The sequence below is a fragment of the Lygodium microphyllum genome, chromosome 12 (genome assembly GCF_053477565.2).
Source record: "Lygodium microphyllum isolate KBCC chromosome 12, Lygodium_microphyllum_v1.1.10, whole genome shotgun sequence".
In the NCBI taxonomy this organism is placed as follows: Eukaryota; Viridiplantae; Streptophyta; class Polypodiopsida; order Schizaeales; family Lygodiaceae; genus Lygodium; species Lygodium microphyllum.
The window spans coordinates 13,713,690-13,728,468 of NC_141146.1; the positions used below are offsets into that span (position 1 = coordinate 13,713,690).

The 14,779-nt window shown below is 41.2% G+C and overlaps 1 protein-coding gene across 1 annotated transcript; it reads left to right on the plus strand.

The window, feature by feature from the left end:
* The first annotated feature begins 11,412 nt into the window (after nt 1–11,412).
* Nucleotides 11,413–13,887, plus strand: LOC148027472 (eukaryotic initiation factor 4A-10-like). Its single transcript, XM_087689185.1, has 4 exons — nt 11,413–11,623; nt 12,295–12,401; nt 12,493–12,923; nt 13,037–13,887. Exons 1-4 carry the CDS (start codon nt 11,568–11,570, stop codon nt 13,670–13,672), a joined length of 1,230 nt encoding a protein of 409 aa, XP_087545311.1. The 5' UTR covers nt 11,413–11,567; the 3' UTR covers nt 13,673–13,887.
* Nucleotides 13,888–14,779: the final 892 nt, after the last annotated feature.

The following is a 14,779-nucleotide window of genomic DNA, read 5'->3' on the forward strand; positions in this document are numbered from 1 at the left end:
CCTATTCCCAGAATTGACGACATTTTGGATCGTCTAGGAGGCTCAAAGGTTTTCAGCCGCATTGATCTAAAGAGTGGTTATCATCAAATTAGGGTAATACCACAAGATGTACACAAAACTGCTTTCCGCACTTCATACGGTCTTTATGAATTCTTGGTGGTTCCTTTCGGATTAACCAATGCACCAGCCACCTTTAATCGAATGATGGAGCGCATCTTTAGAGAGCATCGACAATATGCCGGTACTTTCTTTGATGATATTCTTGTCTTTAGCAAGAATGAAGAGGAGCATCATCAACACTTGGAAATTGTTCTACAATTACTACAACAAAATCAACTCTTGGTAAATGGTAAAAAGAGTGAATTTTTCATGCATAAAATAAATTACCTTGGGCATGTCATCTCTTCTGAAGGGATTCAGATGGATCCTAAAAAGATCAGGATAATCCAAGAATGGCCTCATCTTCGTGATGTACATGAGGTGCGATCGTTTCTTGGCTTATGTTCTTATTACCGCCGCTTCATCAAGCATTTTGCACATATGGCTTCTCCACTTCATGACCTTACAAAGAAGAAGATCTCTTTCCAATGGAAGGAAAAAGAGAAGGCAGCCTTCACAAGGCTGAAAACAGCTCTTACTTCTGGACCTGTTCTTATCATTCCAGATCTGGTAAAACCATTTCTGGTGGAAGCAGATGCTTGCGGTGATTGTATTGGTGCAGTGCTAAATCAAGAAGGCCATGCCGTAACCTTTGAAAGCCGCCGTCTAAATGATGTGGAGAAAAGGTATGACATTTATGAAAAGGAGCTCTTAGCAGTGGTTCATGCTTTAAAGATATGGAAACATTATCTTTTAGGCAATGAATTCCTTATTAAAACCGATCATCAAAGCTTGAAGTATTTCAAGACTCAAAAGCATTTGCAGGAGAAACATGCAAGATGGGAAAATTTCTTGTCTATGTTTCATTTTCAAATTATGTACACTCCAGGGAAACAAAATGTAGTTGCTGATGCACTTTCTAGAGTGCCTCGCATTGCAGCTATTAGAGTGGCTCATCATGAAGATTTTCAAACGATGAAGAATACTTATGATGAAGATACTGATTTTGCAGCAATTTGGTCAAATTTACAGCAAGGAGGTTCTCATCCAGATTATTCCATCAAAGACGGTTACCTTCTCATGAACAATCGCCTTTGTGTCACTCTTCCTGTTCGACAAAAGGTGCTTAAAGAAAGTCACGAACCCCCTTATGCAGGGCATAGAGGGAGGGCAGCCACTCTAAGTGCAATTGAGCGCTACTTTTATTGGCCAACATTACGAAAAGATACACATAACTTCATTGAGGCTTGTCTGGTATGCCAAAAATCCAAATATGATAGGCAGAAGATTCCAGGATTGTTGCAACCTCTTCCAGTGCCCAAAGATCCATGGGAATCTATCACAATGGATTTCATCTCAAGTATTCCAAGAACACCTCAAGGTCATGATATGATTTGGGTCATAATTGATAGATTCAGCAAACAATCACATTTTATTCCATGTCATAAAACATTGAAATCCGCACAAGCTGCAAGACTTTTCATTCAACATATCTTCAGATTACATGGTATGCCTTCTGAGATCATTTCAGATAGAGACTCCAAATTCACAAGTAACTTTTGGCGTGCTTTATTTGAGAATTTGGGAACCACTTTAAAGTTCTCCTCAGCTTTTCATCCTCAAACTGACGGCCAAACAGAGGTGATGAATCTCACTCTTTTGGATATGTTGAAAGCTTATGTTAGTGAACATAAGTCACAATGGGAGAAATATCTTCCATTATTGGAGTTTGCTTACAACAATACAGTGCACTCATCCACAGGGAAAGCTCCAAATGAAATAGTACAGGGTAAAGTGATTCCTCCTCCAATTATTCGCACTAAAGATAAGATTTTTGCTGTTGATGAGTTTGCTTCAGATTTAAAAACAACAATGGATCAAGTTCGAGCCACTATCAAAGTTGCGCAAGAGCGACAAAAGAAGCAAGCAGATAAACGAAGAAGACCTTTGGCTTTTGAAAAAGGTCAACATGTCTTGCCAAAGTTTGATAAAAGCAGGCTCAAACAAGGTTCTGGTCAAAATTCATCTTTTCCAAAGCTCTCCAGTAGATACTTTGGACCCTTCAAAGTGATTGAGAAAATAAATGAAGTTTCTTATCGACTTGAGCTTCCTACTCATTGGAAAATACACAATGCTTTTCATGTAAGTTTTCTAAAACCTTACATAGGACCAGAACCAAAGGAACCCATTACTGAAGATCCCCCAGAAGTTGAAGAAACAGAGCAACTCTTGGAACCTGAAAAGATTTTGTTTCTCAAGGATCGAACCACGAGAAGTGGCCTTGTGACACGAAAATTCTTTCTAAAATTCAAGAATCTACCCACAACAGATGCACAGTGGGTAGATGAAAATTTCATGAAGGATTACCCAAATATTCTACAACAATATCAAGAAGCTTTTCAGTTGAGGACAGCTGAATAAAAGCCAGAGGGCTGTCACAACTCTATAGAAATAGAATTTGTATCCTTTTTCATTAATTTGTCTATATAATGATTTATTAAATTTATTTCCTTTGCACTAATTAGATATAAAGAAAAGTGCATTGGAGCTGGCCACTGATGAGTGGCCATAGGTTATGGTGGACCCACGCGGTGGGTTAGAGAAAAGATAGTTCACACTTCCACCTATATGACCTGATTGGGCGCCTGTGACTAGAACTCACGCATATCAGGGTTAGACTCGCACACAGAAAGGATTGATGCCTTGAAGTGTGGGCTAGATCCACCAGAACAAACAGTTACAATCAACAAGATGGCATGATCATGAAATGCTTGTATATGTGCATGTGTGGGCTGAAAGCTTGAAATGCACATTTATTTGCATAGGAAAGTCACATGAAGATTCGGATACCATTTTTGCGATGTACACGGAAAAAGCTTTCATATGACACCCATATTGGGGGAGTCCCTAAATTTTAGGAGATCCCTAAATTTTAGGAGCTCCCTAAAATTTAGGAGCCTCGAATTAGCCTAAAAATGCTAGTCCTAAAAAATAGGGATGTCATTCTAAAAATAGTAAGTTCTGTACTCTGACTGTGCTTACTAAATTTGGTTGTTTCTATTCTTGATAGTATTCAACCCAAAAAGGAAGGCCATAGAGAAGAGACAAGTGTCAAGACACTTGTCACACAAGTTTCCAAGTGTCCCACCACTTGTCACATCTCATGACATGTGGCTGGACACTTGTCTTGTGCTACTCCACTTTCCCCTTTTGTACTAGCTCTCCCCTCTCCTATAAATAAGAGCTCGTTTTTCTTCATTCAACATCATTTTTCTTTGCTGTAAACTCATATACAGCACCCACAGATAGCCAGAAACTGGCCCCATCCATCCCCATCATCATCCCCCACTTCTCCATTATCAAGTTCCTCCATATTCCCTCTTCTATCACTGTTGTTTTACAGGACATCAAGCCTGTAAATTCATTACAACACCTCCTCCTCGAGCTCTTTCTTCCATTTTAGCTACAAGAAGCAAGCCCTATCCATGTACTGCTGATCAACGATGGAGAAAGGCTGAATTTCCCTTTTTCTTCTCTCATACTGTAAAGAAATCAGTTCTTATCATTGCATAATAGATAATGCATGTGTGTTTGTACATCTTTGCATGATCTTGTGAGAGTGAGAATTACTTCTTCTCACTCTCAGGTTGATTGTAACTGAGCTCTTCCCTAAGGAACTTGGGTTGAGCAGAAATACATTCCTTCGCGGGGGGGGGGTTGCCCATCTTCAACCCTCAATCTTGTCTCGATTACTTTTACATTTTCATGGCTGTAATTTTGTGAGTAATTTTCATTTTCAGCTTCAAGTGTTCATTCTCTTTTATATTAAATCTCGAAAACAAGCGAATATCATAATTGTTAAGCATACTACGTTGTTCGGGGCGTTTACAGCTCTGCCAAACCCAATAGGAGTGATAGGTGCACATGGTAGCGGAGGTGAGTGAGAATTGACAAGTAATAGGGGAAGAGGTAGAGGCAGTGGCACAAGCTGCATAGGTGGCTACACTATCAGACAAGCAGCACAATGATGAAAGGGGGTGGTGACTAGGTGATTGAAGCTCGACATAGGAGACGGAAGAGTGGAGGTCGATGGCACCTCTAAAAGATGGTTTGGACAAAGCTTTCAGTAGGAGGACCGTAACACTCCATCTCAAGCTCAATTACATCCCTATAACTCAAATAAGCTTCAAAATCCTCAAAGCTCTCTCCACCCAATGCCTTCATGAAATGTTAACTACCTAATCATGTGTGCTCACTTACACCAAGTTGATTTCACTTGCAATTACCTTCTCTCTCACAAAACAGTAATGCACTTTAATGTGTTAACTTGTTTTGTCCTAGCATGGAACATAGGGTTCCTAGCCAACTGTATACTGGTCATGTTGTCATAGCGAATGACAACTGAACCATCTCCTTGTACATCCAAAGCACCTAATAACTCTTACAACCATACCACCTCACATGCTGCTTGCACAAAAGATGTCTTAAAAGATGTTCCCCTTACAAAGAGAATTTATAGTTAGCAACTACTTTATTCATGCATAACCTATTGTAGAGAATGTAAGAGATGGCTCTTACAAACACTAAAACTTCTTTTCACATCATTGACCATTAACCTGTCAAGATTGTGGGAGAGAAGGAAGGAGTCTCGCTTGAAGCTTTCTTGCTTGCACAATGGGGGAAGACACACAAGGGTGGAGGCTGAAAACAGTTTTCCTCTTCTTAGTTGTGTAAGCCAAAAGAACTCTAGTACAAAGAAATAGAAGAACCCTATATATGGGTCTCAACCCAAACTCAACTAACTAAGGTGGCATACTAACTGAGCCATGAACTAGAATAGATAAGGATAGCTATCATGTAGCTATTATTCATGGGCGGTGTACCAACCGCGTCTGCAACTGACAAGTCGGTGACATAAATACACAACGGTCACCCTGGCGTATCACGAGTGGAGCTCGATATCTCAACACTCCCCCTCGAGCTCAATCCCAATTCCTGCACACCAAGCAGGTCTCTGAACTTGCGCAGCTTCTCTGCGCCCAATGCCTTCGTGAATATGTCAGCTACCTGATCCTCTGTGCTGACATAAACTAGATCAATAAGACCTAGTAAAACCCTCTCTCGCACATAGTGATAATGCACCTCAATGTGCTTTGTTCTAGCATGATAGACTGGGTTATTTGCCAAGTGTATACTACTCATGTTGTCACAATAAATGACAACTGGTCCATCTGTAGACTGATGCATATCATAAAGTAGCTTATGCAACCAAGCTACCTCACTTGCAGCCATTGCTGTACCCTTATACTCAGCCTCTATGCTCGACAAGGCAACTGTAGGTTGTTTCTTGCTGCTCCAAGTGACTGCAGCACTCCCAAAAGAGAACACATATCCACTGGTAGATCGTCTATCATAAATACTACCAGCCCAATCAGCATCAGTGTATCCATGCAACTGTATCTGAACCCCAGTCTCATAAAATAGTCCATACTGCAATGTGGACTTCACATACCTGAGTATGCGTCTAGCCGCATCCAAATGTGGTTTCCTTGGAGCCTGCATAAACTGACTTACCAATCCAACAGCATAGCTCAAATCTGGCCTGGTAATAGTCATATAAATCAAACTTCCTACTATGCGTCTGTACATAGTAGGGTCTTCTAGAAGCTCACCTGTAAATGTGCTCAGCTTCACATTCTGCTCCAAAGGAACTGAAATAGGCTTACAGCCTGTCATCCCATATTTGGACAGCATGTCCAATCCATACTGCCTCTGCAAGAGCTATATCCCACTTGGTGATCTAATCACCTCAATGCCCAAGAAATAATGCAGCTCTCCCAAATCCTTCATCTCAAACTTCTGCTTCAATAGCATTTTCACATGAAGGATATCTTCATCACTGTCACCTGTCATAATCAAATCATCAACATAAATTACAAGTAGCATAATACCTTTCTCTGTTTTTCTTACATAAAGTGAGAAATTTGCCTTGGAAATCTGAAAGCCAATAGTGACAAGATACTGTCCTATCTTGTCAGACCATGCTCTAGGTGCTTGCTTCAAGCCATACAAGGCTTTCTTCAACCTGCAAACAAACTCAGGATGAACAGCATGCACATAACCTGGTGGTTGCTCCATATAGACCTCTTCTTGCAAATCGCCATGCAAGAAGGCATTCTTTACATCCATCTGATGTAAAGACCATCCCTTTGATGTAGCCATAGCAATGACTACTCTTATAGTTGCCATCCTTGCAACTGGACTGAATGTTTCTTCATAGTCAATGCCATATGTTTGTGCATACCCCTTGACTACTAATCTTGCCTTGTATCTGTTCACAGAACCATCTGCATTGTGCTTCACCTTATAAACCCACTTACAGCCAATTGCATTTTTACCTTTAGGCAAAGGTACCAATTCCCATGTAGCATTAGCTTCCAAGGCATCCATTTCTTCATCCATGGCTTTCTCCCATTTTTCTTTTCCCATGGCTTCCTCAAAAGAAGTGGGTTGTGGTTCTTGTATCACTTTGACCATATATGCATAGTGAATGGCTGTAAATCCATCATATTTCAGCCTATCCACAGGATACCTAGCTCTCGTAGACCTGCGCAAAGTAGGTTCACTCCTAGGTGCTCTCAAAACATCCCTGGTCTTCCTTACTCCAGGTGTAACAATAGAAGGAATACCCAACTCATCATCAATGCTCTGTTCTGAGCCACTGGATTCACCATCCACATAAGAGTGACCTACATTCACATCAAACATGGGCTGATCAACCTTCTCTTTTCCTTTTCATGATACATGCATATCACTATCTGCATTACTTTGAGAAGATTCTCCTGATCTCAATCTTCCTGTCCATGGCGAAGAATGTGAACCACTGCTAGAGGACGCTCCAGGTCCACTAATATTTTGTGACTGCTGCTGTGAATTCTGTGCAGCATTACCATTTTGTGCATCTACATCATCAATCACATTTACTGGTTTATACCAGCTACTCATCTCATCAAAAACAACATCTCTGCTCACTGTAAACTTACGAGTAGAAGGATTATAGCATCTATACCCTTTTTGCTGCAGAGAGTAACCAATAAAGATGCACTTCTCAGCTTTTGGATCCAACTTGGATCTCAACTCATCTGGCACATGTACATAGGCAATGCAACCAAAAATTTTCAAATGAGAAATATCTGGTTTCCTACTAGTATACCTCTCCTCTGGAGTCATTCCATGTATTGCTGCAGTGGGAGTCCTGTTCATTATGTAGACTGCTGTAGCAACTGCTTCAGCCCAATAAAAATCTGGCAAGTCTTTTTCATTGAGCATGGCACGAGATACCTCTCCAATATGCATGTTTTTTCTTTCTGCAATTCCATTTTGTTGTGGGATACGACTGCATGAATATTGCTGCTTTATGCCATGCTCCTGCAGGAACCTTGCAAACTCATTTGAGAGGTACTCTCCCCCTCCATCTGACCTTAGGCATTTTATCTACAAGCCTGTTTCTTTTTCAACCATAGCTTTAAGAGTTTTGAAATGCCCAAAAACTTCACTTTTCTTTTTCATAAAATACACCCAAACTTTTCTGCTATAGTCATCAATAAAAGTGACAAAATAATGACAGCCTCCAAGAGATGCAGCTTTAGTTGTTCACACATCAGAGTGGATTAATTCCAATGGCTTCTCACTCTCTTGAACATGTCTAGGAAATGGTTTCCTTGCCTGTTTTCCAAATTGACAGGCTTCACATACCTTATGCATTTCTGCAACCTTGAATTTCGGCAAACCTGCAACAATATTTTGGGCCTGCATTGATTTAAGTCGCTGTACATTAACATGACCAATGCGTTTATGCCAGATATCAATATCTGCAACTACACCGGTCCCATGTGCAAACATTGCTGCACTCAATTCAGACATGTCTGCATCCAATGTAAACATTCTGCCCTTCTTCTTTCCTTTTGCTATCAAGTGACCTTTATTTTTCATATCCTCAACAAAGCATCCATGAGGATTAAATCTGAACTGCAAGCCTTGCTCAACCATTTGACCAACAAAAACCAGATTCTTGGTGATATTCGGGACATGAAATACATCGGACAGGTATTTCTTTTTTCCATCCTGCATAGACAAAGGAATTTTTCCAATCTGCACAATAGGATGTGCAGTATCATCACCAGTCTCCACAAATCCTAGTTTTTCCATTTTTCTTGCATCCTCCATCCATTCTGCATGACTTGTCATATGGTTTGATGCACCTGAGTCAACATACCATACATCGTTGCTTTCTTCTGCACTTGTCACATAATTGTTCATGTGCTGCACCATAAACAGATGCTCATTTCTGTCATCACCCTGTCTACTAGAGGATGCATAATTTCCTTGTTGCAGTTTTCCATTCATGATGTCATTCTGCTTTTTATAGCAGTCTTTAGCCATATGACCCATTTTACCACAATAGTAGCATTCAACATTACTGTTTGCATTTTGGCCTCTTTGCCATCCACCACGACCTCTTTGGCTCCCCTTGCCTCTAGAGTTACCACGTCCTCCTCCATAGGACTGGTTTTCTTGAGTTTGCTGCATATTCTGATTTCTACCACGGCCTCCGTATCGGCCTCCTCTACCTCTGCCTCTACCTCTTCCAGCATTTGAGTAGAAGACAGCTTCTTTTGAAGTTCCTCCTGAAGAAGATGCACCACCATTTCTTTGCTCCTCAGAAATTAGAAGAGCAATCAGCTCCTCAAAATCAGGAAATCTTTCACGAACTGAAATGGATGTCCGAAACTGTGCATAATCCTTTCCTATACCATTCAAGGTCACAGAAACTAAATCATCATCTTCCACTGGTGACCCAATGGAAGCAAGTGCATCTGCAATCTTCTTCACCTTCATGTGGTAGTCGTTGATGCTCATATTTTCTCTTTGCACATTGTGCAACTCTTGCTTGAGCTGCATTTTCCTGGCTTGCGTATTTGTGCTATACATTTTTGACAAAGTATCCCATGCCTCCTTTGGCGTACTTGCATCCTGAATATGCACAATCATAGAGTCTGAAATGCTGATAGACAGCCAATACATAACTTTCCTGGCTCTCTCATGCCATGCTTTAAATGCCTGCATTTGCTGTTGATTGGGAACATCAGGAAGGACTGGTTCTTCTTCATTTCCTGCAACAAATTCCCAATATCCTTTTCCCATAAGGAAATTCGTCATTCTAAACTTCCATGCTTGGAAGTTGTTCTTGTCAAGCTTTTCAGTGACAATCTGTGAAAGAGAATCAGATTCCATTACAGAAGACTGCAAAAAATTCTGTCACTGCAAAAACCACAGCTTCACCCTCACAAGGGAAAATCTGCAAAACTGGCGAAAGTGGTATTTGACCACACAGTCACTTCCTAGTGACGATTTTGCATCAACAGGCAACAGGGATGATTCTGTAACTCCCAATGTCTCTGCGCACAAGCATACAAAGCAATTTTTACAGTAACTATTCACCGACCTGTAGAACAGTGGCTGCACAGCATAAAACTGGGCCTTTTCCTGAGTGCGTGCAGAAAACTTTCGCCTCCAAAACAGGCCCCGAAATGGCCTCAAATCAAAAAAACAAGGTCGCCTAAGGGCTAAAGCCCTTTCCCGCAGCATATACTGCCCTCTTGCTTCACCGCGAAGGGCGTCTCAACCTGAGACAATGCACTCCTGCACTTTTCGGCTGTGCTACCTGTAGAGATCTGCTCCCAAAACAGAAGATGAAAGCAACACTGCTCCTCTTACCAGAACACCGCGAGCTTGGCTTACTTTCTTGAGCTCCTTACCACGAACAAGGCTCTGATACCATGTCAAGATTATGGGAGAGAAGGAAGGAGTCTCGCTTGAAGCTTTCTTGCTTGCACAATGGGGGAAGACACATAAGGGTGGAGGCTGAAAACAGTTTTCCTCTTCTTAGTTGTGTAAGCCAAAAGAACTCTAGTACAAAGAAATAGAAGAACATATATGGGTCTCAACCCAAACTCAACTAACTAAGGTGGCATACTAACTGAGCCACGAACTAGAATAGATAAGGATAGCTATCATGTAGCTATTATTCATGGGCGGTGTACCAACCGCGTCTGCAACTGACAAGTCGGTGACATAAATACACAACGGTCACCCTGGCGTATCACGAGTGGAGCTCGATATCTCAACATAACCCAACCCTTGCCTTTTTACATCACATTAACCTGACTCTTGTCTTAACATAATGATTCTCTAATTGGGACCTACATGACAAAATGTTGATCACACCATTTTTTCACTTGGCTTTGCAAGCATCATATTCATATTTAGGAGTTGTAGAAGCCATCAGATGGCACAATGGCAAGAGCTTGTGATCTAGTGAATGCTAAACTCCATAACAACCACATTTTCTCCCTTCGTAAGGTAGCATAGCCAACTAAAAACTAGGGCCCAGAAGAGTAACACTATTCAGGTTATTGAATAGGACCAATAATGTTACATGAAATGCCCTTTGGTATATTTGTTTAAGTGAGGTGTCTTAAGACCAAGGCCTTTAGATGTTGGTTCAATTTCATGTTTTCAATCATTCTTTAATGCAACTTTTTTTGGCCCTTGCAAGTGATGATATGCGAGCCTTGTAATTTCTAACAAAAAATTTGTCAATGATTCTTTATGCTTGATATTTGGCATCACAAAAAGAATTGTTATGTTTGGTCTAGATGCTTGAGCACCATACAACTTTGCTTAGCTACTAAAATACATAGGAAGTAGAAAAAGTAAAGTGTTACTTTAAGGGCTATGCAAAATTTTTTGGCCCTTGCGAGTGATGATTTGAGAGCCTTGTAATTTCTAATAAAAAATTTGTAGACAATTCTCCCTGCTTGATATTTGGCATCATGAATAGAATTGACATGCTCGATTGGGATGGTTGAGCACCATATAACTTTGCTTAGCTACTAAAATATGTAGGAAGTAGCAAAAGTAAAGTGCTATTGTAAGGGCTTCTCTACCCTACTCTCACTATGTGCTCTTGAAGAGACACTAAAGAAAACAAGGGTTTATGGAAAGGTTGCACAACGTGCCAAATGATAGGAAAAAACCATGCACCCACATATTCCTTTCTTTTGCCAAAAAGCATCACAACAAAATTTTTGAGAAAAGGAAACAAAAGTGGGAAAAAAATAAATAAAATAGGGAGGGGGAGAAAGGAATAAAATAGGGGAAAAGAAAGGGTCGGGAAAAAAGGCCTTGCCCTAACGATGAGAAGGGCTGGTGTGAAGGGGCTTTGAAGGCCGACTCGGTCCGCTTGGCTTTGTTGAGAAGAGGATACACTAGTATCACTCACTCTCTTTCTCTCTTTAGAGAAGACTACGAAGAAGAGCAGGGCTTCCCTCTCTTCTCTTTCATTCTAGCTGCTGCTTATCTGCCTCCGTGCCTGCCTCCCCCGTGCTGCCCCCCTGCGTCCCGCCATGGCCGGCTCTGAAGGATACGACGCTCGCCTTTACGACGCTAAGATGGAGCAAGTGTAAGTCTCGCCCTCTGATGTGCGTTTGCCCATTTTTTCCTGTTTTAGCAGTTCTCTGTAGAGTGTTCCGGAGGCTCTCGTATCGCATTGAGCCTCCGAAGTCCAGATCCACCCAGGGTTTAAACGAACAGGGAAGGGATCTCTCCGCTCTGCGGCAGGACCTTTAAAAGAGTAGTCTGGCCTGCCCTTCCAGCCTTGCTGCTCATCAAGATACTGCTAAAGGGGTTGACCTAAGCGAACAAGTAGGGTTTAGACAAGCCTTCGCATATGCTGGAACCGAAGCTGTGACTATGTGGCTTTTATGTCCCCTCTATTCCTGTGATATACTAGGTTTGATGGTGATATTTGGTTGTCAAGCCATCCTGCTGGCCTTCAAGATTCAGTCAAGCTAACCGAACAACCAGGTTCTAGACGAGGGGTCTCATCTGTTCGAGCTCTGATTCTGTCGTGATCAATGTGTCTACGTTATTGCAATGCACAATATCTATGGTAAAAACATATTTTGCTGTATGTTTTAGCATGCGTTTTGATCAGTACGGAACACAGAAGATGATAGGGCATCACAATTTGGATGAAAACTCTGTATTGACAGGGGAGTTGTCTTGCAAGTATATGCCTTGTTGAACTGGATCTGGGATCAGGCTGCATTAACTAGATCTTGTTTCTCGCAGCCTCACTGAAGAAGGTGATGAGATAAGCTCAACATGGAATGAAGTTTGCGAGAGCTTTGATGAGATGGGCCTGCATGAAAATCTTCTCAGAGGCATCTATGCTTATGGTGAAGAATCTTCATTTGGATCTGGATGATCTGATCTGTTTTTGGTGTATTCTAGCATGTTTGACAGTTTCCCTTTGGTGCTTGGTGCTAGGTTTTGAGAAGCCATCTGCCATACAGCAGAGGGGAATTGTTCCTTTTGCCAAGGGTTTTGATGTCATCCAACAGGCTCAATCTGGTACTGGGAAGACTGCTACGTTCTGCTCAGGGATCTTGCAGCAGCTAGATTACAGCCTATTTGAATGCCAAGCTTTGGTTTTGGCACCCACCCGAGAACTGGCACAGCAAATTGAGAAGGTGATGCGGGCCCTTGGTGACTACTTGCAGGTTAAAGTGCATGCATGTGTTGGTGGTACAAGTGTACGTGAGGATATTAGGATTCTCCAGAGTGGGGTACATGTGGTGGTTGGAACTCCAGGTCGTGTTTATGACATGCTTCGCAGGGGTTCTCTTCGTCCTGACTACATAAAGATGTTTGTGTTGGATGAAGCTGACGAGATGCTTTCACGAGGTTTCAAGGATCAGGTAAATGAAGCTTTGACGAAAGTTTTAGACAGTCTGGGATCAATAAACTCACCTTACTTTTTGGTTGATTTTCTGCTACTAATTATTTTACATTGTTCTGCTACTGCCTGCAGATCTATGACATTTTCCAGCTTCTTCCTCAGAAGCTGCAGGTGGGCGTATTCTCTGCCACCATGCCACCTGAGGCTCTTGAGATTACTAGAAAGTTCATGAACAAGCCTGTCAGGATTCTTGTGAAGAGGGATGAGTTAACACTGGAGGGTATTAAGCAGTTTTATGTTGATGTTAATAAAGAGGAATGGAAACTTGATACACTTTGTGACCTTTACGAGACTTTAGCCATTACACAGAGTGTAATCTTCGTGAACACAAGGAGGAAGGTCGACTGGTTGACAGACAAAATGCGCGCTAGAGATCACACTGTATCTGCAACTCATGGGGATATGGATCAGAATACCAGAGATGTTATTATGCGAGAGTTCAGATCTGGCTCTTCCAGGGTCCTTATTACCACGGATCTTCTAGCACGTGGAATTGATGTGCAACAAGTGTCACTTGTGATTAACTATGATCTTCCCACTCAACCTGAGAACTACCTTCATCGTATTGGACGAGGTGGCAGGTTTGGCAGAAAGGGTGTTGCTATCAACTTTGTTACCAAAGAGGATGAGAGGATGCTGCAAGATATTCAAAGGTTTTATAATGTTGTTGTTGAGGAGCTTCCATCAAATGTTGCAGATTTGATATAGTGCAATTCCTGGAGCTTTCTATCTTGCAAGCAGAGTATTGGAGGTGATTTTTACTTTTAGCCGACTCTGATATGTTACACAGCAGCTAATGTAAGAATATACTGCATTTTTGCTGTCTTGTCAACGATTTTGGTCACTTGAGTTTCTGGCAGGTTGGGACCTCAATCTGTTTGAGCAAAAGCTTTTATTTCAACTTAAGGTTTTATTATTGCAAATTGTTGTCTCGTACTGTGACCTGTTAGTGAATATTTTGAGCTCATGAACAGTGGATGGAGCGGACAGTTAATTTCATGATAATTAGTTTCACAGTGAATCAAGCAGAGTCTTGAAAGGTCCAAAACTGTTTTCCCTTAACCTATGCTTCCACAAACACTTAACATTTCCAGAATAAAGATTAATATCATCTGATCTCTTTGAGATTATATTTCTATCAGATTCTCCCCTTGTTTACATTTGACAGTACTCCTGCTCTAAACTGCAAAGGCTCTTTTCCTGTCCATCTGGACACGTTGGAAATGTTGGCCAAATATTCTATTACATCCCTGTGGTTTTTGTTAAATATGGTGAAATTGTTTGGTGGCTTTTCAAGAAAGTATGTTTTGAACGCCTGCTTCAAATGTCTGTAGGTCCCTTTTTCCTCATGAATCCTTTGAGTACAATATATCTACTATGTTCAAATCAATATTTAAACTTAGCCTCAGGCGGTCCAGTCTCCTACTTTTCCATTTCACCTTGTGGAGCTTTATTTTGAGACATGCTTTAGATTTGGAGGCAGGGATCCTGATGGGAGAAACTGCCAGTGTGTTATAGTCTATCATAAGACTCCAGGTAGAAAATCATAACCCATGAATGATCAGGGAGATGATACTTTGGTGGACATATGTTGCAGTGTATCTTGCTTTCTATGGTGTATGCCTTAAAATTGTGGTCTTTGAGATGGTATTTTACTGATCTTTATCACAAGGGTGTATCCTGCGTTATATGTAAGCTTGAAAGATATGAAACCTTAGAAATTTAATCATTGAATCTCTTAGATCTACCCTTGCATGAACTTTTACCTGTTTTGAATCCTTGGAGGTAGTAATTTAATAACTGGATCTCTACATG

Excerpts from the sequence above, each read along its gene's own strand:
- LOC148027472 (XM_087689185.1), top strand. The coding sequence starts at position 11,568 with ATGGCCGGCTCTGAAGGATACGACGCTCGCCTTTACGACGCTAAGATG. Across the intron at positions 11,624-12,294 it reads GACGCTAAGATGGAGCAAGT|CCTCACTGAAGAAGGTGATG; the intron begins GTAAGTCTCGCC and ends TGTTTCTCGCAG. Across the intron at positions 12,402-12,492 it reads CAGAGGCATCTATGCTTATG|GTTTTGAGAAGCCATCTGCC; the intron begins GTGAAGAATCTT and ends GCTTGGTGCTAG.